The sequence below is a fragment of the Nyctereutes procyonoides genome, unplaced genomic scaffold, assembly GCF_905146905.1.
Source record: "Nyctereutes procyonoides isolate TBG_1078 unplaced genomic scaffold, NYPRO_anot_genome, whole genome shotgun sequence".
Classification (NCBI taxonomy): Eukaryota; Metazoa; Chordata; class Mammalia; order Carnivora; family Canidae; genus Nyctereutes; species Nyctereutes procyonoides.
The window spans coordinates 4,687,710-4,710,544 of NW_026575131.1; the positions used below are offsets into that span (position 1 = coordinate 4,687,710).

A 22,835-nucleotide genomic window follows, 5' to 3' on the forward strand; every position below is an offset into this window, starting at 1 on the left:
GGCCCCCTCTCCCCCCAGGCCGAAGGAGCTGCACGCGCAAGGGTCCTGAGGTGGGAATTAGAGTGAACAGCCCTGAGGGCTCCCACGTGGCACTCAGTTCATCCTCATGATGACACCCTGACATAGGTGCTATTATTCCCATTTTACAGATGAAGAAACCGAGCCTCAGAGAGGATAATTAACCTACACAAGGTCACACAGCTCATAAGCAGCAGAGACTGGATGTGAACCCAAGGCACTACCCTACCTCCCATTCAGCTTGTTTCCCCCCAAGGAAGGAAAGGAGGCCAGTGTGCCTGGAGCCCAGAGAGTGAGGGGTGGGGGCGGGGGGCCAGCAGTACCAGCCCCCCCACCCCCACCCCCCACCCCCGGGGAGGATAATGACTTGGTCCTGGCAGCAGGGGGAGCCAGTGATGGTAGGCAGAAGTGATGTCATCAGATATGTGTTTTAAAGATGCTGCCGGGGCCAGGATACGGTGGAAGAATGGAGCAACACAGGAGTACCAGGAAGCGCCCCCTGCAGCTCCCATTTACTGAGCACCTCAAACATCAGGATATTCTCTCCATAAGGTTGGTTCGTTTTGACTCTCCGGGAGATGGCAAGGACATCTCAAATACACTCTACTTCGACGAACAGGAGAAAGTGCTTTCAGGCATGAGCCACAAAGACCCCACTTAAACCTCTGATTAATTCCCTGCTAAGCGCAGTGAAACCACTTCCACGTGGTTCCGTTGCCATTTTCGCTTTATTGAGGTCGCTTTTACGGAGATCAAGTCTTTCCCAATTAAAGTTTGTAATGACGATTTCACCCATCAGCCACTTTCTTTGCACATCACACGTGCTACCGATTGTGGACCACGGCCACCTGGGGTGTCATGTTCTGGCCCTGACTCTTGTCAACCCCAATCCTCTTGGGTCAGATTTTTGCAGATGTTAGTGTCGGCATGGGGATTGGATTCTTCTGTCAATTTTTAGGTCAATAACTACTCGGACTGTGCACAGTTTTAGTCGATGTCAGTTTTATTTTGTGTTGATTCTTTCCACCAGTGATGTTCATGACAGATTAGATCAGAGACCAACAGTTTGTGTTTCTGAGGCAATCCGTGAAAAACGGAAACGTGTTTGTGAGCAGAAAAAGAAAAGACTAAAGATAGATAGCGAGATCCAGAGATAGACAGGCTAACAAGGAGAGACAGAAAGACAAAGACACAGAGATACGGATGGGGAGAGAGACCCGTGAACCCCCAACCACTCAGCAAAGGGCAATGTTCAAACTGGTGGGCGCTGCCTCCTGTCCAATCAAAGCCTGGACACCCCTACCTCCTGACCGTTGTCCCGGCCCAGAAGGCCCTTCGCTTCTTGGCATTCAGCTTGGGGTTTGCTCATTCCATCACTCAGGGAAGCTTTATCAAAATAATAAGAAGAAAAAAGTCCCTCAGATTGTGTCCCAGCAGATGGACAGGCCCCCCGGACAGATACTGACTAACTAACAGCCCCAGGCCCAAGTGAAAGCGGGCCCAGCCCTCAGCCTGGAGCAGGGGACTCCCAGCAAAACCAGAGCAGCTGCGTGGCAGAGGGAGCAGGGCGCGGGGGGTGGGCCGGCCGGGCTCCGGTTCTGACTCAGTAGTTTCTCCACCTCCATCTCCGCTGCCTCATCCGTGACCCGGGGAAAAACACCCAGCTTGCAAGGGTGCGCGTGTGCAGCTGGGCTCCACGTGGGACGTGCATAACAGGCCCCTCCGCCCCGACAGCATCTCTGGCCACCCCGCTGCCGGGCTGGCTGAGGACGGGGCAGTCGCTCTCAGCGCTGGTGACTCGCAACGGTGCACATGGCCCCACCCACACCCTGGGGCCTAGGCGGTGAAGAGGGCCTGAGCTGGGGTCCCTCCTGGCTCAGCCTGCAGGCTGGTGAGCAGAACTTCTGCAGCGCACAGCTGGACCCTTGCCTGCTGCCTCCGATCCATCATGAGTGGCTACGTGAGGTCAGGTGTTAAAAAAAGCTTCTGAGGCTGAGTCAGCAGGAAAGTCGGTGACAATCAATTAGCAATATCTGCCATGGCCTTGGGCTGGAGAGCCTGGCTTTTGTTTTCTGCATCTTTAGCTGGTACAGAGCAAAGACCCAGAGCCCAGATGACTGGGTTCGAGATTCAGGGACACCCCTGCATGCCAGTGACTCAGACAAGTCCCGTTACCTCTGAGCTTCAGTCTCTCACCCGAGACATGGGGAGAATATTGTGATTTATCTCACAGGGCCCTTGTGAGGATTAAGTGAAATGGTGTATTTGTCGGTACTGATAAAATTTCATGAATGGATGAGGTTTTTTCTTTCCTTATTTATGAGGTGAGTCGATAGCGAGGTAAAAGAGCTCTGGGCTGGATTGTTTTTGTACTGGGTGACCCAGGCCAGCTGCCTTCTCTGACTCTCGATTTCCTTATCCATAAAATGGGCTTGTTTCTTACAGAATGTTGACCATAACATTTAGCGTGCAGCCCCATCCCCCACTCCTGAGGAATTAGCCTGGAGAAATGGAAACGTGCTCACATCAACACTTGGACATGGGTGTGCGCAGCAGCTTTAGTCACAGTGACCCCAAACTAGAATCCACCCAAACGCCCATGAACAAGAAGAGACTGGATAAAGAAACTGAGGTGTACCCACTCTCTGGGGACACTCAGCAAGAAAAAGAACAAGGTCCTGACACACGCAACAGACTGGATGGATCTTAAAACATGTTGCATGAGTTGAACATGGCAGAAAAAAAACTACATGCTGCATGATTCCAGTTACGCGAAACTCCAAAAAAGACAAATCTGAGATACATAGACAAAAGGCAGATCAGCAGTGGCCAGGGTCTGGCAGGAACAAAGGGTGGCAGGAACTATTTGAGAAGGACACAAGACAACTTTGGGGGGTGATGGGAATGTTCTAATTATACATAAACTGTGGTGGTAGTCACACAGGTGCAGATCTCTGTCAAAACGGACCAAACTATACACTGAAAATGCATGCATTTTATTGTGCATAAGTTATACTTTGATAGGGTTGTTTCTGTTTTGTTTTGTTTTGTTTTGTTTTCACGCTCCCGAGACAACCTTCTTGCACACTTCCCAAGGCTGGTCGGTGGTGAGATCTCACATACCAACAGACATGACAATTCTGTCAAACTGAAGAGTACTTTAAAAGTGAAAGGGTTTTTTTTCAAAGATTTTATTTATTTATTCATGAGCGACACACAGAGAAAGAGGGAGAGGCAGAGACACAGGCAGAGGGAGAAGCAGACTCTTTGCGAGAGCCTGATGTGGGACTCCATCCCAGGACCCTGGGATCACGACCTGACCCAAAGGCAGATGCTCAACCACTGTGTCACACAGGTGTCCCACAAGTGAAAGGGATTGTGGTTATTTTAAGGGTAGTACTGAAATGGCCCAGCAGCTGTTTGGGATTCTGTTGAGATTCCTTCTGCCACGAAGGTAAGTATGCCATGGCTCTGGAGCCAGGCTGACCGGGGCTGCAATTCAGCCTCCCACCCTCACCAACCCGCCGTGCAACCAGGCACAAAGAGGTGGTTTCCCTTCCAGAATCTCAGCTTCTGGAATATCCCTCTGACTCAAAGTCAGCAAAACCCTTGGCCCTGGGCTGCACACAAGGCATGCAATCAGCCTTCATCAAACATGGACTTCTCTAGGGTCCCACCAATGGAGAGAGCAGCACCAAGAAGGGAGCAGCTCCCAGGACTCACAACTCCACAGTGGCAGAGGTGGCCGGAACCTCACGCTCTTCCTCACCATTCCTCTGGGCTGTGGTCAGCGCCGGACTGGGAAGTGGGCCAGGCCTGTCCGATGCATGTGTAACAGCCTCTGGCACTAATTACTGTGATTCTTCCATCAGTGAGACCAGCACCCCACTCCATTCAGCACAGCAGCTGAACCACGGCTAAACCACCTCATGCCAGGGCACTGGGAGAGCTGCTGATCCCACCGTGAAACATCATGCTGGATGCCGGGGCTGCCTCTCCACCAGCCTGGGGACCCTGCAGGACAGAGGCTTGGTCTGGCCACCCCTGTGCTTCACGTCCTAGAGCAGATGCTGAGCCAACACTCCATGATAGTGAGCGAGAACCACACCCAGGTCCTGGTGGCCCCCAAAAGTTCTCCTTTCCTCTCCCTGTGCTGAGGCCATGTGACCTCTCCTGTCCTTCCCCAAGTGGTTCTCCCAGCCTTAGGTGGGAAGGGGACAAACACATTTTTACATTATCATATAATACTTATTTAAATAAATGTCTTTGGGGCAGCCCTGGTGGCTCAGCCATTTAGTGCTGCCTTCGGTCTGGGGTGTGATCCTGGAGACCCGGGTTCAGGTTCCACATCAGGCTCCCTGCATGGAGCCTGCTTCTCCCTCTGCCTATGTCTGTGCCTTTCTCTCTCTCTGTCTCTCATGAATGAATGAATGAATGAATGAATGAATGAATAAATAAACATCTTTGTCGCTCTGTGATTATTTGTTTTATGTGTCAGGTTGGTTAGGCCATGGTACCCAGTTGTTTTGTCAAACACCAGTCTAGAAGTCACTGTGAAGTTATTTTTGTAGATGTGATTAACACTGACAATCAGCAGGCTTTGAGTGAAGCAGATTACTCTCCATGTTGTGAGTGGGCCTCATCTAATCAGTTGAAGGTCTTGATAGCGAAGACAGAGGTTCCCCCAGGAAGAAAGAGAATTCTGCCTCAAGGTTGCAGAAGAGAAACCCCCTGCTTGAGTTTCCAGCCTGCCCAAGCTGCACTACAGGTGTCCGTATGCCAGCCCCACAATCACACAAGCCAATTCTTTAAAATAAAATCTTTCGATAGATAGATATATAGATCTCATACTGATTCTGTTTTTCTAGAGAACCCTGACTGATGGACTCTAAGCCCTCTCTCCTCACCCAAGTGAATGGAGGCCCCCAGAGTAGACATCAGTTGTTTCTAGCCATGCAACATCCAGCTCTCCTTCTTTTGGTAATAACACCCTGATTTTGCTCTAGGTGGGGAGACGCTCTGTCCGTGTATTTTATGGGGCTTATCTTGCTTCCAAGGTGGGCCAATACCCAGGTTTAGCCAGTCAGAATAGTCCATTCTCTAGGCTACAGGAATTGGCTAAGGAATGGACATGTGACCCAATACTGTCCAATGGGACACAGCCCCAGGACTTTTGCTGGAGCCATCTGTGCCTTCTTTCCCCATCAGAATGTAGAATGATAGGAGTCTGGAGCAAAGCCAGCAAAACAGAGAAAGAGAGGCAAGGAATGAAAAGATCAAGCTGTGATGTCCTCCTTTGAGCCCCTGGATTCAGCCCTTCCTGAAGCTGATGTAAACATGTAAGCTCTCTTCCTGGCTTAGGCCAGTTGGGGTTGGGTTTCTGTACTTTATAACCTGGTACCACCTCCTTCAGCAGGCTTGAGAAAGAGCCTGGCTTCTGTTTTGGACACTGGTGTGCAAGCTTGGAAGCAAAGCTGATGGGCAGGGCAACAAAGGAAAGGCTGTGAAGGGGAGGGAGAGGGAGTGGGAGAAGAGACCCAGCACCAGGGCTGCCAGGGGACAGGCTGGAAGAGAGAAGAGAGGATGGCCGGGTGAATGTGACTCCATGTTGCTCTGTGGGGTGTGATGTAAGCTGCTCCTTGTCCCTCCAGGGAATCTTTAGTAAAGTGACATTTACACTCCCACTCTCAGTGCATGAAAGTCCTGCTGTTCCACCTCCACGCAAACACTCAGTATTGTCAGTCTTTTTAATGTCAGCCCTTCTGGTGGGTATCTCCCTGTGGTTTTAATTTCCATTTCCCTTTGTAAGATGCTGTTGAGTACCTTTTAATATGTTTACTGGTCATTGGGATCTCCTTTGTGAAGCACCTACTCAAGTCTCTTGTCCAATTTGCTGTCTGGGGGGGGTGGTTTCTTGTTGATTTATAGGAGCTCTTTATATATTCAGGATATGACCCTTTGTTGACTATATATGCTGAATATGGTTACAAGTTGGGCACAGAAACCATAGGCTACTCATGAGACTTAGGTGTACGTGTACTTGGGATGTGTCTAAAAGGTGTCTTTGAACAAATCACGAAGCATTTCCATCTTGGATGTTATAGGAATCTCTGACCCTCACATTAAGGTTACATGGAGTATTCAAGCACAGTTCAGGGAGAGCAAGAAAGCAGGAGGGCAGTGGGAAGGAGGAAGACAGACAACAAGTATCTGCCCTAGGCCAAGACCTGTGCCAGATGTGTCAGCTGCTTCATCTCACTCCTCCTGCTGCCCTGGCCTTCCCCAAACAACACCAGACTTGTCTGCACCTCAGGACCATTGCACGCACTATTCCCTCTGCCTGTGCAGTTCTTTGCAGAGCTGGCACCTTCTCATCATTCAAGTGCATGTTCAATTGTCAGCTCCCCAGGGAAGCCTTCCCTGAGTGCCGCAACTGAGGAAGCATCTCTACCATCTCTGTGACCCGACTCTGCTTCACTGATGCTCATTTCGTGGCCGTTGTTAGCACACCTCTCTGCTGACATGGTGCCTGGCTGGCTTGCACACAGAATGTAAGATCCATCAGGACAAGGTGCTCATCTTTCTTAGGCACCACGATACCCCCTGGGCCTAAGGCAGTGCCTGGCACATAGCAGCTGCTCAGTGAACATCTGTCAATGATGTTGACACAATGATTTGTGTCACAGTGACTCATCTGTGAATGAATGAACAAGCCTCACAGCAACCCCGTCAGATAAACACCAACACTGGGCCCATTTCACAGAGGAGACCTAGAGAAGGGAGGTAAGTCGTCCAAGGTCTCTGAAAACATGGCAAAGCAGCAATGGTACCCGGTTCTTGTGACTCCACAGGCTGGCCCTGGTCTCCTGCCCCACTCTAGCTCTCTGGGGATGGCCGTCCAGGGATTATCACCCTGTCTTATGACTTGGATTTCTGGGCCCCCGGATGAGCTGGGTCAGAGAAGGTACAGGAGAGAACAGACTGCGGCAGGGACAGTTGCAGAGGCTGGGACCCTTGCCAGGGCACCAGTGCATGAACTGGAAAAACCAGGCTCGCCACAGTGAGCAAACCATCTCCAGAGATGTCCCAAGAGTCAACTAGTCCGAACCCCTCTGCAGAACAGGAACCCTTTTGACAGCAGCCTCGATGGGGAGCTCACTACCTCCAGGGACAGTCCAGTCCAGTCTTGCCCAGCTCCAAGGGAAGCAAATGGGTGCTAAGGCCTAGCTGGGAGGTCTGGAAGGGAAGCCCAGCACCTCCAGAATGAGGAGGAACTCTGAGTGCTGCTGAAATGTGACAAGAAATTAGGTTAAAGAAGGAATAATCAGCTCATTAACCCTCTCACCAGACTACACACACACACACACACACACACACACACACACACAGCCTGCTTCAGAGCTACACTGCTGGCTGTCACTGCCTGCCTGGATCCGGGTGGAGCAGTACAAGTGAAATATTTTATTTATGTGTCGTGCATATTTATTAGGAAGAGGTAAATAAATTAGCTGCCTGCCATCTGCAACCACCAGCCTACGATACGTTTCTTCCCTCCTCTTCCTGCCTTGGGAGGGGCCACGCCAGCAAAGCCCTGGGCTTGGAAAGGAAGGGGCCCTTCTTTTAGTATGATTTTCTCCAGGGCTAGAGCAGCCCTAGAGTTACAATTTTTCTGAGAAAATGGACATTGAGTACTACTGTAGGCCATTTACCCCATAGCCGATCCCCCGCCGCCCCCACTCCCAGGAACCTGGGAGGTGGGCATATTGTCATCCTCCTTTTATAGATGAAGACACAGAAGCTCAGAGACATTAGGTCACTCATCTAGGGTCACACAGCAAGTGAGTGGAGAGGCTGAGATCAAGCCAGGAGGGCCCCAAGACTTCCACAGTGTGCAGGGGAGAAAGGCCAGACCAAGACCTGATTACATTCTTGGCTCTGACGTCAGTTGCCTGGGGGTCCACGCTGGTCCCTTAACTCTCCTGACCCCTCTCTGGGGGATGGGAAAGTAAAATACAACAGGACAGACTCCACACAGGGCTGTGTGGAAAACCCAATTGCCACCCATCCTAAGTGGCCTTCAAGCCCGTCATGGAGGCTCTGGACTCCCCCGCTGAAAGGGCCAGACCCCACCCCTGCCCCAGGCCTGCTGTGTGACTCTGGAAACACCAGGGAACTGCTCAGAGCCTCAGTTTTCTCTGCTGTAAAGTGGAAAAACAACTTGGTGAGGGTGGGGGAAGGGTGCAGGCTGTGAGGAGGAAGATCTCACAGTGTGGAAAGGCTTGTAAAATGCAGGTCTGGTGGGAAGCAGAGGGCAGGCTAGGGTCAGGGACCTTGGGGGAGGAAGGAACCTAGAATGCCCAGAGAGGGGCCATGACTTGCCCAGGGTCACACAGCAATCACGGCCATTAGGAGCCTCAGACCATCTGCCTCTCAGGCCACGGAGACAGAGCCCAGAGCACTGAGCCCAGCATCTCCTAAGTTCAGCGTGGATCTGAATCTTTCATGAAGCATCATAAATCTCCCCAGAATCGCTCCTGCCCAAGCCCACAAGCCCTGCCTCACTGCCTCTGCCTCCCTGCAGGGCCTTTTCATTAAATTAAGTGCAGAATCAATGCAATTGCTTTGGATTTTCCCTGAGGGGCCACCAGCCACCTCCCTTCAGGGAGCTTGCAGCACCAGAGCTGCTGCAGGCTGCTCACCCAACCCCTCAGACAAACATTACAGAGCTCTCTAGATGAAATATTTTATAGGATGTATGATTTAGTGTCTTCGATGCTGACGTGAGTAAGCCCCCACTACATGCCAGCAAAACCTCCTAGTACCCCCGGGAGGCAGAAGGAGCCTATTTCACATAGAAGGACAGTTCAGAGCAAACATGGGCCTATCAGACCCCCAATTCTGGAGCCCAGTGAGGTGGTGGGGGGACCACTGATGCGCAGAGCCCGCTTGTGCTAGGGCAGCTGTCCGAGGAAACAGGCATGAGCCACAGCAAGGAGACAGGTCAGACCCCAAGGAGGCCAGGCAGCAGCCCCAGTGTACTCTGGAGCAAGCCAGTCTCACCTCTTGACCTTCTTCATGAAGAAGGGAGCAGCAATAAGAGTGGCTAGCTCAATGAGGCACCTACTGTGTGCTGGGCATCGCGAAGGTTTCCCATGACCCTCAGAAGAGACCCAGGGGCACCGGGGTGGCCCAGTTGGTTAAGCATCTGCCTTCGGCTTGGGTCATGATCCCAAGGTCCTGGGATCGAGTCCCACAAGCAGGGAACCCACTTCTTCCTTTCTCTGCCTCCTCCCCCACTCTCTGTCTCTCATGAATAAATAAAATCTTAAAAAAAAAAAGGGATCCCTGGGTGGCGCAGCGGTTTGGCGCCTGCCTTTGGCCCAGGGCGCGATCCTGGAGACCCGGGATCGAATCCCACATCGGGCTCCCGGTGCATGGAGCCTGCTTCTCCCTCTGCCTGTGTCTCTGCCTCTCTCTCTCTCTGTGACTATCATAAATAAATAAATAAATAAATAAATAAATAAATAAAAAAAAAAAGAAGAAGACACCCACCTGCTGGCCTACCAGTCTCACCCCATTCCACTCTCCTGCTCCACCACCACACTGTGGCCACACCGGCTTCCGCTCCTCAAACATACAGAGAGTGCCCAGGGCCTCTGTCCCTGCTTTTCTTCTGCCTGGAATCCTCCTCTCCCAGATCCTCCCTTGGTTGGTCCCAGCACACGTCACCTCCTCCAGGAGGCCCTCCCTGACCACCCATCACCCTCTTTCATCTCATCCCCGTTTCTTGTCTTCTGAGCGGCACTTCTCCCTGTGAACTTGTATTCATTTCTCCACCAGTTTATGGTTTCTCTCCCCTGTGCCATGAGGACAAGCACTGTCTTGTTTACTACTGTATCCCAGCACTTAGAACAGTGGCTGGTATATGGCAGGTCATAGTTAAACAACCACAGAAGGACAGGAGAAAGGAAGGAATCAAGCCACAAAGGGTCTGAGTGCCACAGGACTGGGACAAGGGCAAGAGGGAGGCAGCAAATGCCTGGGGCTTGGGCAAGATGATGACAGCCCTCCCTTCCCCACTGGAGGTTGGTTCCCTGCATTGAAGGTGCTGGAAGGGAGGGATTAGGGCAGGGGGTGGCTTCCCAGAGGGAGTGGGGAAGCCTGGTGGGATCCAGAGAGGGGGAAATGGCCTGGAACATGAGGAACAGCAACACTCCAGGAGGTTACATGGCCATTAAAAATGACAAGTGTAAGAAATAACATCTGCAGGGGGAAAAAGGCCATGCAGAATGACATCAAAGCTGATGGCGACCACAGGAAAGCTGAGTCTCGCCACAGCCTTGTTTATAACAGCACAATGCTGGAAACAACCCTGATCCCCAAACGTGGGGGAGCAGGTGGATATACTCCATCTGCTACAGACACCCCAGGGGGCATTCTGTAACTGATCCTATAAAACTTAACAAAGAAAAAACCCCACAAAATGGTATATTCATACGATCTCAACAAAAATAGACAGCGAGGGAAAGAAGACTGGAAGGAGATGCACCAAAGTTGTCTCTGGATGGTGGGTTGATGGAGGATGATTTTAACTTTCTTCTTGTTTTTTTAATCTTTCTTTCCAGAATGGTCTACATTTAACAATAACTTCATACTTAATCAGAGAGAAAGTGACTTAATATATAAGGATACTCTTGTGGCACCTGGGTGGCTCAATCGATTAAGCATTTGACTCTTGATTTTTGGCTCAGGTCTTGATCTCAGGGTTGTGAGATAGAGCCCAGTATCAGGCTCTACGCTGGACGTGAAGTCTACTTGCTCCCTCTCTTTCTGCACACCCCCCCCCCCCGGCTTCCACATGCTCTCTCTCTCTCTCTCCCTTTTTAAAAAAAAGATTTCATTTATTCATGAGAGACAGAAAGAGGCAGAGACATAAGCAGAGGGAGAAGCAGGCTCCCTGTGGGGAGCCCGATGCAGAACTCGATCCCAGGACCCAGGGATCACGCCCTGAGACAAAGGCAGACCCTCCACCACTGAGCCACCCAGGTGCCTCAAATAAAATCTTTTTTAAAGAAAAGGATATTCTTTTTAATGACTGCAAGAGGCCAGGAAAATGTGTACATATCAGTGCTGTATGGAGAAGAAGGGACATTACAATGTTTTTTGTTGTTGTTGTTGCTGTTGTTTTTACTGATAACTCTGTGTTTAATTATTTAAAATAGTTCAAACGCCCAACAACCATTTTATGTTTTATTTTTTTTAATTGGAGATAGAAAAAGGACAAACCATGAAACTGGCCCACAGGAGGGCTGAGAAACAAGTCCTAGCTCAGCCACAAAGTGGGGCGAATCTCTTCTCCTCTTTGGGCCCCCATCTCCCTGTCTGTAAAATGGTGTTAACCACCCGTATCCCCCACTGTTGTTGTAGAATCCAATTCTTGAAAGATTTCAAGATCTTTCTTGTGTGCTGGGCATCGCGAAGGTTTCCCGTGCCCAGCACTTAGTAGATACTCAGTAAATGTTGCCCTCTGCCCTCCAATCAAGGGAAATCTCAGCCAGGATCCCAGGGTCCCTCCAACTACTATAGTCCAACAAGTGGGCAGGGACTGGTCCTCAAATCCTTTTGCTCTTGCACCTCATCTGTATAAAAATGTCTGCGCATTGCCCTGCATATTATTTATGACTTACCCATGTGTTCCCATATCCACGTGTCACTCAATTATAAGCATACACCAAACTAGAAAAAAACTAAAATGTGATAGAAAACAAACGTAAACTAAAACTCCTAGATTTTTTTTTTCCATCTCTTTCTTCAAAAGATGGTCCTGGGTGAGGCACCCCTACCTCACTCTGTGGGGTCCTGGATAGCAGAGACCCCTGAGGTCTCTGTCAGCATATGGTACCAGCAAATGGCCAGCACTCAATCAAGAGTAGTTCAGAGGGACATCTGTGGTTTGGGCTGGCTTATCTTCGAAAGAAACAAAAACAGCGAAAAGAAAACTACACAAACCAGAGTCTGACCCTTCAAGTCTGAAGAACCCTGGCCTTCCCTGGGACCTGCACTCTCCCTCTCTCTGGACACAGTCTCCCCACCCAGAAGCTGAGGGAGCTGGACCATGTGGCTTCTGAGGGAGGGGACTCTCCACGGTCCTCCAGGCATCATCCCCTTGAGCCCCTTTCCCACTCCCTTGAGGAAGGCAGCCTCTCTTGGGAGGCTGGGAGACCATAGAGATTTACAGCCTCCTGGGGCCCAGCCTCACTATAAAATACAGCTCTCCCCACCCTGCCTGTCCCCCAGGACTCCTGCCAACTACCGCCAGCTGCCCATGAGCCCCCAGACATAAATCTTGAGGCCCAGCTCCATCAGCACAGAAGGCAAGCGGTAAATTTGAGGCTCCCTGGTCTCTGGCAGTGGAACTTCCTGGGAGAATTCATCTTTCACCCTAGGATAAATTATCCTTGCTGGACTAGAGAGGGAAAGCATTTGTTCATACAGTTGAAAAATGGTTGTTCAAAGGGCACCCCTCCATGGGGTTCCCCAGCTGGACTGCCAGCTGCCAGAGCTATCCATCCAGAGGCCTCCAGGGCAGATGCCTCTTGGCAGGTCTCTCACACTCAGCCCCCTAAAATCCACCCCTACCTGCCCCCCAGCTCAGTGAAAGGCTCTAGCATACTCCCCCCAGGCCAGGAGAAATCCCAGGCAGGAAACTGAGTGTCATCCAGGCCCGGCCCTCCACAGTTGTCCATTGCCACATCTGGCCCATTCTGCTGCCTATGTCCCCCTACTCTGGGCTTGCAGTCTCTGCCCTGTGGAGCAGACAGGCCAGAGGCCAAACCAAAGTCACCATCAGCCCTGGGACCTTGAACAAGCACACCCACCTCAAGGTTTTTTTTTTCTCCTTTTGTAAAATTACATGAATCCCAAAGGGGACTAGAAATCTGAACAGCCATTTTGGAGAGCCATGTTGCACCGGGAGCTGAGAATGATCTATTTCTTAACCCCCCGGTCTTACATTGCTCTTCAAAAAGCACAAATGTCTTAATCACTCCTCTTCAGGGACAATATGTCTCATGATAAAAGAGCAAGGTGCAGAAGTACACGACAGTATGCTGCTGTTTGTGTAAAAAGAAGGAATATTGGGCATAGTGCCAGGAACAGGTGACCGCAGTTCCCGTCGGCAGAAGGGGTGGGGACTTGGCAAATGGGAGCAGAGGTTCCAGAAAGACCACTGATGTGGTTGGAGGTTTTCATCAGAACCACGTAGCCCTGTGTTCCCATGCCAGTCTGCCACTGATGGACAGTTGGTGTATTTCCTTTTTCCCCTCTGCTAACACCGCAGCAAATGTCTCTGTCCATGGTGCCTTATGCATCTGTGCTAGATTTTTTTTTCTCTAGACTAGAAAATATTTATAATACTTACACTTAGAAAAGGAATAGTTGGGTCAAAGGGTTTATGAGCTTTCCAAACTGCCAGATAGCTTATTAAACTGCCCTCCTATCTGCCTCTCCTTCCTGCACGTCAGCTTCAGCGTCCCCTGTGACCGCACCAACACTAGATGCTATGAATTTTTTAACTTCTCCTTAAAATTGATACTGTGCTATTGTTTCTCTGAGAATTTTCCTCACGCTAATAGAATAATCCCATACAATGTTGAGGTTGGCCGTCTTTCATTCACTTTCTGGCCGTTTGTCTTCCAGTAACATCCTGCTTGAATCCATGATGTTCCTCTTAGACTATCTTTTCTTATTGACTTCTTGACCTTTCTTATTAACTGTGTATATTTTCTTATTGGCAAGAGATCTTGATATACACTGGATATCAGTCTTTACCTGTGATGTATGTTGTAAATACTTTTCCTCCCAATCCGTGGCTTGTCTTGGAACCTTGTGAAAAATGCCTTTAGTCATACATAACTTCTATATTTTTAAGTAGTCCAATTTTTCAATCCTTTCTTTCCCAGCATCTACTTTTGTAGCTTCCATTTCCTCTGAGAATGCTGATAACCCGACCTTGCAGGGTTGTTAGGGGGAACAGAGACAATGTGAATAAGGCACCCTGCAAGGCTGAGCAGATGCATCTAACATGGTCATTTTGGGAGTCTCCCTGCCTCACCTTGCCTTCCATGCCCCAGCAGCCAGCAGAAGCTTCCTAAACGTGCCACCTCTTGCTTAAAATCCCTTCAGCTACTTGATGATGAGACGAAGTTCAAACTCTATTAGTGAGTGAGTTCAAGATCTCAAAAAGAAATACCACTAAGGCTGAGCAAGTGAGTGAACGCATCGGGGGCCGGACAGGGAACATGGGAATACACTCCCAGCCCACACGGGACAGCAGAAATATAAGCCCAGGGTTACCAGGTCCTCTGAAGAAAGCTGCAGATCTATTTATTTTTTAAGATTTTATTTATTTATTCGAGAGAGAGAGAGAGAGAGAGAGAGAGAGGCAAGACACAGGCAGAGGGAGAAGCAGGCTCCACGCAGGGAGCCCGACGCGGGACTCGATCCCGGGTCTCCAGGATCACACCCTGGGCTGAAGGCGGTGCTAAACCACTGAGCCACTCAGGCTGCTCTCTATTTATTTTCTTAATGTCAATCCCACCCTGCCCCCCCAACACACACACACACACACACACACACACACTCAAGTTTAATGACAACCAATTTCTTTGCACCATTGTCAGGGTCAAGAAAGTCCCATTTGTGACCAGGGTGTGGCCATCTCTAACCTCACAATCTCTCCCCAGCCAGAATCGTGCCCACCCCTCCCACACACACAGTGCATGCAGCTGACATGCCAGCCAAACTGCACAACTGTGGTCACACCAGGTTTTTCTCAACTCTGTGCTTTTGCACACACTGATCTCTTGGCCGTAAGTGCCCTTCCCTTCCTGGCCACTCACTCGTGTTCTCTCAGGTCAGAGGTCAGTGCCAACTCCCAACCCCAGGGAGAATTCCTGGGTACCTCATTGCTTGTGACTTTTGGAAACAGAATTCCAAAGGAAGCAGCCTGAGGTCAAGGAAAGAGCCCTGGTTTGGGAGAAAGAGATTCCTGGGATAGAAATCTGCTTTGCCACTTCCTAGCAGCACATCTTGGCAAGTGACTTAACCGCTGTGCCTTGGGTTAACAGCTGTGAGATGAAGACAGTAAGACCTACACATGGTCAGGTTTCCCAGAATATAAAGTGAAAGAGAAGTAGCTGGCACATAGTAGGGGCTTGATAATGAAATTGCAGACTTAAAGAATAAATGAGAAGGAGAATAAATATTTCCTCAGAACGCTCGAATACACAGGCGAGGTGTGGTCCTGCTCAGTGAGTAACTGGGCACTGCCCCCTCACTGTGCCAGTCACCATCCCACTAGTACACCCTACTCTATATAGCTGGCAAAGCCCTCCCCTATCTGTCATCTCTGGATCCTCACAACAGCTCTCCTGGAGGCTGGTAATGCTCCCATTTTACAGAGAAGCTCAGAAAGGCCAAGTCATAGAGGTTTGTTTAGATATTGGAATGAGGGGCGCCTGGGGGACTCAGTGGGTTAAGTAAGCGTCCACCTTTGGCTCAGGTCATGGTCTTGGGATCTTGGGATTGAGCCCTGCATCAAGCTCCCCACTCAGCCTTTCTCTCTCAAATAATTAAATAAAATCTTTCAAAAAGGAATGGAATGAGGCAGGGACTGCACACCAGGCAGGGAGAGGCAGTTCACCTCAGTGGGGAGCCCCGCACACACCAGGAGCTCAGGCCAAGTCCACAGTCCCTCTGAGCCTCAACATCCTCATTACTAGGCCACTGTGAGTGAAGGATGTGAACATCGTCAGTACAGGGCCCAGTTCACAGTAGATGCTCAGAAAGGTGTGTTCCCCCCCTTCCTTTCTATTTCATGCACCACTCACTTAGTGGTCACCAACTGTATGCCAGTGCTGCAGACCTACAGAGGGATAGACAGGGCTGCTGCTCCTGGAGCTCTGTGTATAGTAGAGGAGACAGATGAGTAGACATGACTGTGCTCCAAAAAGGAAAGGGGCCAGGACAGAAACGTGGAGGGAGAGGCTAACACTGCCATGTTGGGAGGAGGAGGACACGGGAAACTGCACATTGGCCTGGCCTGGGGTTGGAACCAGAGGAAACAATATTTTTCTGGGTGGAGGAGCGGGTGGAGGAAGCACTCCAGGCAGAGCGGCAGCCTGAGCAAAGGCTCAGAGGTGGGGCTGAACAAGGTCGGCACATGACTAAGGAGGGAAGAAAGGTCACTGCAGCCAGATGGTGAAGGGCCTGGGGTACTAGAGCCCTCCAACTCCAAAGGGAGCACTGCTGGACTCCCAAGGTCTTTGTTTGAATCGGTGTTTAACATTTTGCAGTTGGGAGGTGGCATGTAAAACTCTAGATTTTTTGCTTCTCTAGAAAAATCAGATCTGGGATGCTGAGCTAGAGCTCCTATAAAGTCTACATACAGTCTCTGTCCCCCAGACCCATTTCACTCCCTTCATCCACTAATGTTTACTGAACAACTACCAAGTGCCAGGCAATGTACTGGTTACCAGGGATAACATAGAGAATAAGATAGACACACAACCACAGCCCTCATGGCACTTGCATATAGTGAGAGAGAGGGGCAATGAACAAGGATATAACATAAGGTCAGGAAGTGCAAACTCTGGTAAGAAAAAGAAAGCTATGGACTAAAAAGCTGGGAGGGTCAGGGAAGTCCTCTCTAAAGACGAGACAGTTGCATAGATCTAAATGAAGTGAGTGAACTGTGTACATGTAAGATCAACCCAGCAGAGGGAACAGCAAGTGCAAAGGCCTGAAGCCTTCTTCACTCATCTACTGGGTCATTTGCCTTGCCCCTTTAGGCATGCAAGTGCAAGACCCCTCCTTAAGTAATGGAGCACATGAGGAATGTATAAACGGATGGAAACCACTCCCAAAGGTATGTTTCAGGTAAAATACCTCTGACCCGTGGTGAGAGAGACATGGAGAAACAGAGACATGAATGGAAGACATGGTATGATTTGTTTCCAACAAGAAACAGGATGATTTCTTTTTCCAAAGACAAAGAGGCAGAGGAGGCTCATCAAACAAAGAACATTAAAACTTGAGCACAGGACAGAGAAACCAAGGGTGGGAGCAAGGAAATCCTCATTTCCTTCCTCACCAGCTGCCTCAACTGCCAAGCCCCACACAGTGGGAGGCAGGAGTGGGGAATGAGAGACTAAGAAAGCTTCTGTAGCCCTGGAGCTGGTTGCTGTTGTTGCCATGTTTTGTCTCTTCCCAAGCCCACCTGGGCTGCTGCTTTAGAAAGTCAACTGCAGGGATCTCTGGGTGGCGCAGCGGTTTAGCGCCTGCCTTTGGCCCAGGGCGCGATCCTGGAGACGCGGGATCGAATCCCATGTCGGACTCCCGGTGCATGGAGCCTGCTTCTTCCTCTGCCTCTCTCTCTCTCTGTGACTATCATAAATAAATAAAAATTAAAAAAAAAAGTCAACTGCAAAGGAAACACTTTGGTGGGTTTTGTTTATTGTTTCCCCATTCCCTTCCTCAGCAAAATTAAAGTGTGGATTCCTTGTCCTTTTACCCACAAAGTAGAAGAAAGAGAGGGCATTACTGTTCTAAAGGAGAGGGGAGGGGAAAAAACAGAACTACAATCTCAAACCAACCTTCTTGGCGGGGTGGAGGAGGCAATTCTGCAAACTGACATCACAGTCCATGTCACAGGACATAACCTCCGTCACTCAAAGCTTTATTTGCATTTTTAGAGATAGAGGGAAACGTTGAAAATCAGCTCCAGGGCTGACATCGCAGTTATTAAAACCAAACAAAAGAGCCTTTCCCAAGTCTGGCTGGTTCTTCTTAAATTTATCTGGGCCCCCACTACCTGATTTAAGGCAATGAGCAGATGTTTCACAGCAGGAAGTGCATTAGCTCCAGATGCCGCCGCTTTGTTCAAGACAGGCACACACATGCACCGGCAACCACACACACACATGCACGTACTCGCGTGTACACACACACACACATACACACAGGACTCGGGGCAATGAACATCCCCAAGCTCCCCTTTTAGCACTTGGCATGCCCGCATGGACCATTTGTAACCTCTGCCTGCAGTTCTGACACAGAGATGAGCAGCGGGAGTGAGTAGCCAATCAGATCCTGCCCCATCGTCTTCCCGTTGTCTCCTAGGTAACCGGCACAGGGACACATCAGCTAGCTGGGTACCACGGACACACACACACACACACACACACACACACGAGTCCATAATTGCAGGGACACCGGATGTGCCTGTCAGAACTCTAGACAGCTCCCCGGAGCGGCATTCAATGCCTTTGGTCCCTGCCTGTCTGGCAGCCTCAGCCCCCTACAGCTTTCCCACCTCCGCTCCTTTACTCATGCCATTCCTCTGCTTGGCGTGCCTCTCCCCACTGCCATCTCCATCACTCCAAACCTTGCTCATCTTCGGAGCCAGCCCAAGCCCTTGGTCAAGACTTCAACAGCTCCCAACACAGAATAATATCCACGCTCCTGCCCCTACAGTGATCTGGCCTTTCATGATCTGGCTCCTCCAGCCTCACTGCTCGTCACTCTCCCTTTCTCTCACTCCTTGCTCTTCCTCCAACAGGTCAAATTGGTCCTCTCCACACTACACCCTGCAAACCAGGGCTTTTCTTGGTACTTGCTGTTACCCTGCCTACTAGCTCTGCCTTCTGCTCTTGGCATGCCTGAGCCTTCCTGCTCTTTAGTCTCAGCTCAAAAGTCACCTTTCAGAGAGGCTTTCCCTGACCACCCTTGGCTAGCCTATCTGGAGAAGTCCCTTCCCCTGGAACTCCCCACAACATTCCCCTCTGCTCCTGTGTTAACCCTCATCTCACTCATGACTCTAGTACTGTCCCATTCCTATTTTTATTTCCTTGCCCCTGTCCCTCCTCCCTAGGACTTGAAGTCTGTTACAGCACGGTCTTTGTCTCATTCATGGCCATATCCTCGGCCCCCAGAACAGGGCCCAATAAATATTTGTTGAATGAATAAAAAGTCATTTCCTCCTCACTGCTTCCGAATTTCCCATCTCTCTAATAAGACGAGATGACTTCTATTAACCCTCCTGGCTCACATTCCAAGAGCCCATTAGAGAGCAGAAAGGACTGGCATAAGGAAGAAAATTAATCAGGCCACACCATGGGAAGGATCTGCCAGCGGAAAGCTGACCTGCCCCGGGCTGCAGCGCCCCCCTCCTGCAAGCAGCCTGCCCACTCGGAATTGCTGCTGCTTTCAACTTCACATTCCCCAAGCACTGGGCACCTTGAACTTTTGTTATCTGATGGTCTGGGGGCAACGCAAAGCTGAAGCCTGGCTTTCATTTTTTGGATCCCAAACAGAGACCAGCAAGAACCTGGAGGTGGTGAGGGGCAGAGGGAAGTCCTCTGGAAGCATTTTACTGCAACGAATACAAGCAAATGTGTCACTGTCTACAGGACCATAAGCATCAAGGTGGAATTACATTACACAAGCCACACATGCACATACGCACACACACACACATAAACTCAGAAGCATCATGAAGTTAGAATCAGAGTTCTCCAATCTCAGTGGCTGCCCGTGTCTCTCTTCAACAGACATGACTACTACTTCCAGTTCCAAAACCTGCAGAGAGATCTGGACACATGTAATACGCAAGTGTGTGTGTGTATGTGTGGGGTGGCATAGCGGGGAGCATAACTCCGCTTTTGACCAACCTCCTTGGGTAAGGCCAGATGGTGGAGTCAAGCAGGCACATGGCAGACACAACCCAATTGGGTCCCCCAATCCCTAGGAGTGGAGGGCCTCAAAAGGCAGCTGCTCATCAGCCAGAAATCCACCGAGTCCTGAGTTACTCCACTGACCAACGCACCAATTCATTTCTCCAAATATGAAGTTAAAGCAGAGGTAAAGACCAAGAAAAGAAGAGCAGGATTAGCATTTCTTGAGTATCTACTATATGCTAGGCTTTGTAGTAGAATATCTTAACACTGATTGCTCAAGACCACCCTGCAAGGCTACGCTTCCCACTTTATGGATTGAAAAAACAAAAAACAAAAACGCTGAAGCCTAGAAGAATTAAGTAGTATGCCTAAGGTCACAGAGCTGGCAAGTGGAGAGGCTTAAGTCTGGGACATGAGTCTGGTCTTCTTTCCTCAGGGCCTGAAAAACTACCACAGAATAAGTAGGTAAGCTGGTTTTATTCAAAATGTCCTTCTCACTAACTCTTCACCGAGGATGTCAGGTCTATAGTCCTGTCTCTGCGTCTCTGTCACTCCTGGGCTTAACTGACCTCCTACCATGAGCCTCTTATCAAGCTGGACACATATATCAAAGCCTCTCATTTGAGATCCAGCCCACAGAAACTAATGTTCCTGTGGCCCAGAGAAAGGGATTTTTGTCTTTTTAAAACAGTAATTTCCTGCCAGCGAGGGTGGATGCACCAGTCAGCCACCCTCTGATTTAGTGCTGAGCTCAAGGATCAATCTCAAGTCAGATTTTCCAAGGAAAACTTAAATGCTGGGCACCTCCTGGCATTGATGAAGGGAGAAGTGGCCTCCTCGCAAAAGATGTGGCCAGGGGCAGCCAAAAAGACTGTAGAAATCACGAGACCCACGTGCCTCATACATGTCACATGTGAAACTCACTGGTACTCACATGCATCTTAAAGATGACGCCCACGTGCCTCTATGCACACCTCACGTACACATATACCACCTACGTGTCTCACCCATGTCCCCCCACATATACACACACAGGCTGGGGAGTGTGATTCAGGAGCAAGAGAGCAACATCCTCTCTCCCAGGACATCACAGCGCCCACTTCTGAGCCTGCTCTGCTGTGTGCTATGCCAGGGCCAAGACCTCATTTCACCGCCCTAGGAACCCCACAGGACACAGGGCTAGGCTCTCCCCTTACAGATACAGAGGTGAGCCTCAGAGGCAGGGAATGACTTACTTGTCCAAGATCACAGAGCTGCCCTGTTTTCTGAAGGGCCAAGCTCAGGCTGAACGTTGGTCGTGGGCACCTGGCTCTGCAAGATTTTTTTTTTTTCTTAGGGGCACTCCTCCAAGATCTCCTCCCTGTTGCTAGCCTTATCCATCTTCCTCCTCCCTCAACCCCAGGGAAGGAAACCCAGGTGCTCTCTGTGCCCTATGGCTGTGCCATCAGTATCCACTCAGGTTGGAGGAGGAGTGGGAGGTCCGCCCCCTCCGCTGGGCAGAGCTGTCAGCCTGCCAGGGTCTTGGGACATCAGCTAAGGCCCCCTGAGGGTCTAAACAAGACTCTCCACAGGCTCTGCTTCCAGGTCCTGGGAACCTGGGTCCACAGTGGGGTAGAGGTTACGGATCTGACTTAACCCCGGGGCCAGGGCAGGAGGAGCAGGGATGGGCTCTGGCTGTCACCCTCCTCTCCCCCTCCCCCATGCCCCACACAGGAGCCTGTGGCTTGGGTTGAAAATGGATCCTTTGCTATGAACTGAGCCGGGCCCACCTTGGGGGGCAGATAGGAAGGGGGGGCCGGACACTACCTAAATCTTGCCGGTCACACAGACTTAGGTTCATGTCGCAGCTTTCCCATCTCCTGGCCGAGTGACCTTGGGCAGGAGGCTTTCTCTCTCTGAGGCTCAGTGTCCTCACCTGTAAAGTGGAAAGAATGACAGCGCCCTCTCGAGAGGGCGGCTGTGAAGGTTAGACAGGAGCAGACGCGAGGCTCCCGGTGCCGTGAGTCCGCCGTCGCGCCCCCGAAGTGGGCAGCGGCGGGCGGCGGCCGTTCCCAGCGCGCTCTGCCCCCGACTCTCAGGCCCAGCAATTCCTGAGTAGCGCCGAGTCCGGACTTGGCTCGGCGGTGGCGGGGCCCGGCCGGGGTCCTTTTCCTCCTCCCCCGCCACCGCGGCTCGGACAACAGGTACCGAGGCGGGGAGCCCGGAGGCCCCCGGCGGAGGGGGCGGCGCCGCAGCGCTGCGGCAGGGCCGTGCGGGGGCCGTGCGGGGGCCGTGCGGGGACAGTGCGGCCGAGCCCCCCGCCCCCCCCCCCGCCTCCGGCGTCCCAGCAACTTCGACCAACTGCGGGCGGCGGGGTCGGCGCCGGGTGCCGCGGGCGTGCGGAGCAAAGTTGGGTCCCAGCGGCCGCGGCGTCGGCCCCGGAGTGCCCCGCGCGAGCGCCCGCACCTCGCGGCCCCCCGCAAACTCGCCGGGAGCCGGGAGCCGGGAGCCGGGAGGCACGTGGTGCCCGCGCCGGCCGGGCTGGCTCGGGGGCCGGACTCGCGGGGGCTCAGCCTCCTGCGGCCGCGCCGCGCCGGTCCTCGCTCCGCGCTGCGAGCGCCCCCGCGGTCCTCCCGGCCAGGCTCCGCTCCGCTCCGCTCCCCTCCGCTCCGCACCGCGTGTCCTGCGGTGACCCCGCGAGCCCCGCGCCTCGGAGCGGCCGCCCGCCCTCCGCCTCCCAGCCCCCGCGCCCCGTGCCCCGGCCCCCGCGCCCCGCGCCCCGGCCCCGGCCCCGGCGGTCCTCCCCGGCCTGGGCAGCGGCCGCGTCCTACCTTCGTCCGGCAGCCGCTGCAGGCAGAGCGCGAGGTTCCTCCGCCAGCCCCGCATCCCCGCGGCCGCCCTGCGGCCCGGCCCGGCCTCGCCAGCGCGGCCCCGGCCCCGGCCCCGACCCCGCCCCCGCCGGGCCGGGCGGCGCAGCGCAGCGCTGGGGAGGGCCGCGGGCCCGGGGCGCGGCGGGCATGGGCGGCCGCCGAGGGTCGGGGTGGCGGGGCGGCCGCCAGGCGCTCCGCTCGGCTCGCGAGCCCGCGGCTGAGCAGCGACGCT

The 22,835-nt window shown here is 51.9% G+C and overlaps 1 protein-coding gene across 3 annotated transcripts in view; it reads right to left on the reverse strand.

The window, feature by feature from the left end:
* Nucleotides 1-22,619, reverse strand: part of GRIP2 (glutamate receptor interacting protein 2) — a 97,538-nt gene extending 74,919 nt beyond the window's left edge. For all 3 annotated transcript variants that reach the window (XM_055344800.1, XM_055344798.1, XM_055344801.1), the window contains exon 1: nt 22,565-22,619. In XM_055344800.1, the coding sequence (XP_055200775.1) occupies nt 22,565-22,619 (55 nt within the window). The remainder of the gene's footprint in view (nt 1-22,564) is intronic.
* Nucleotides 22,620-22,835: the final 216 nt, after the last annotated feature.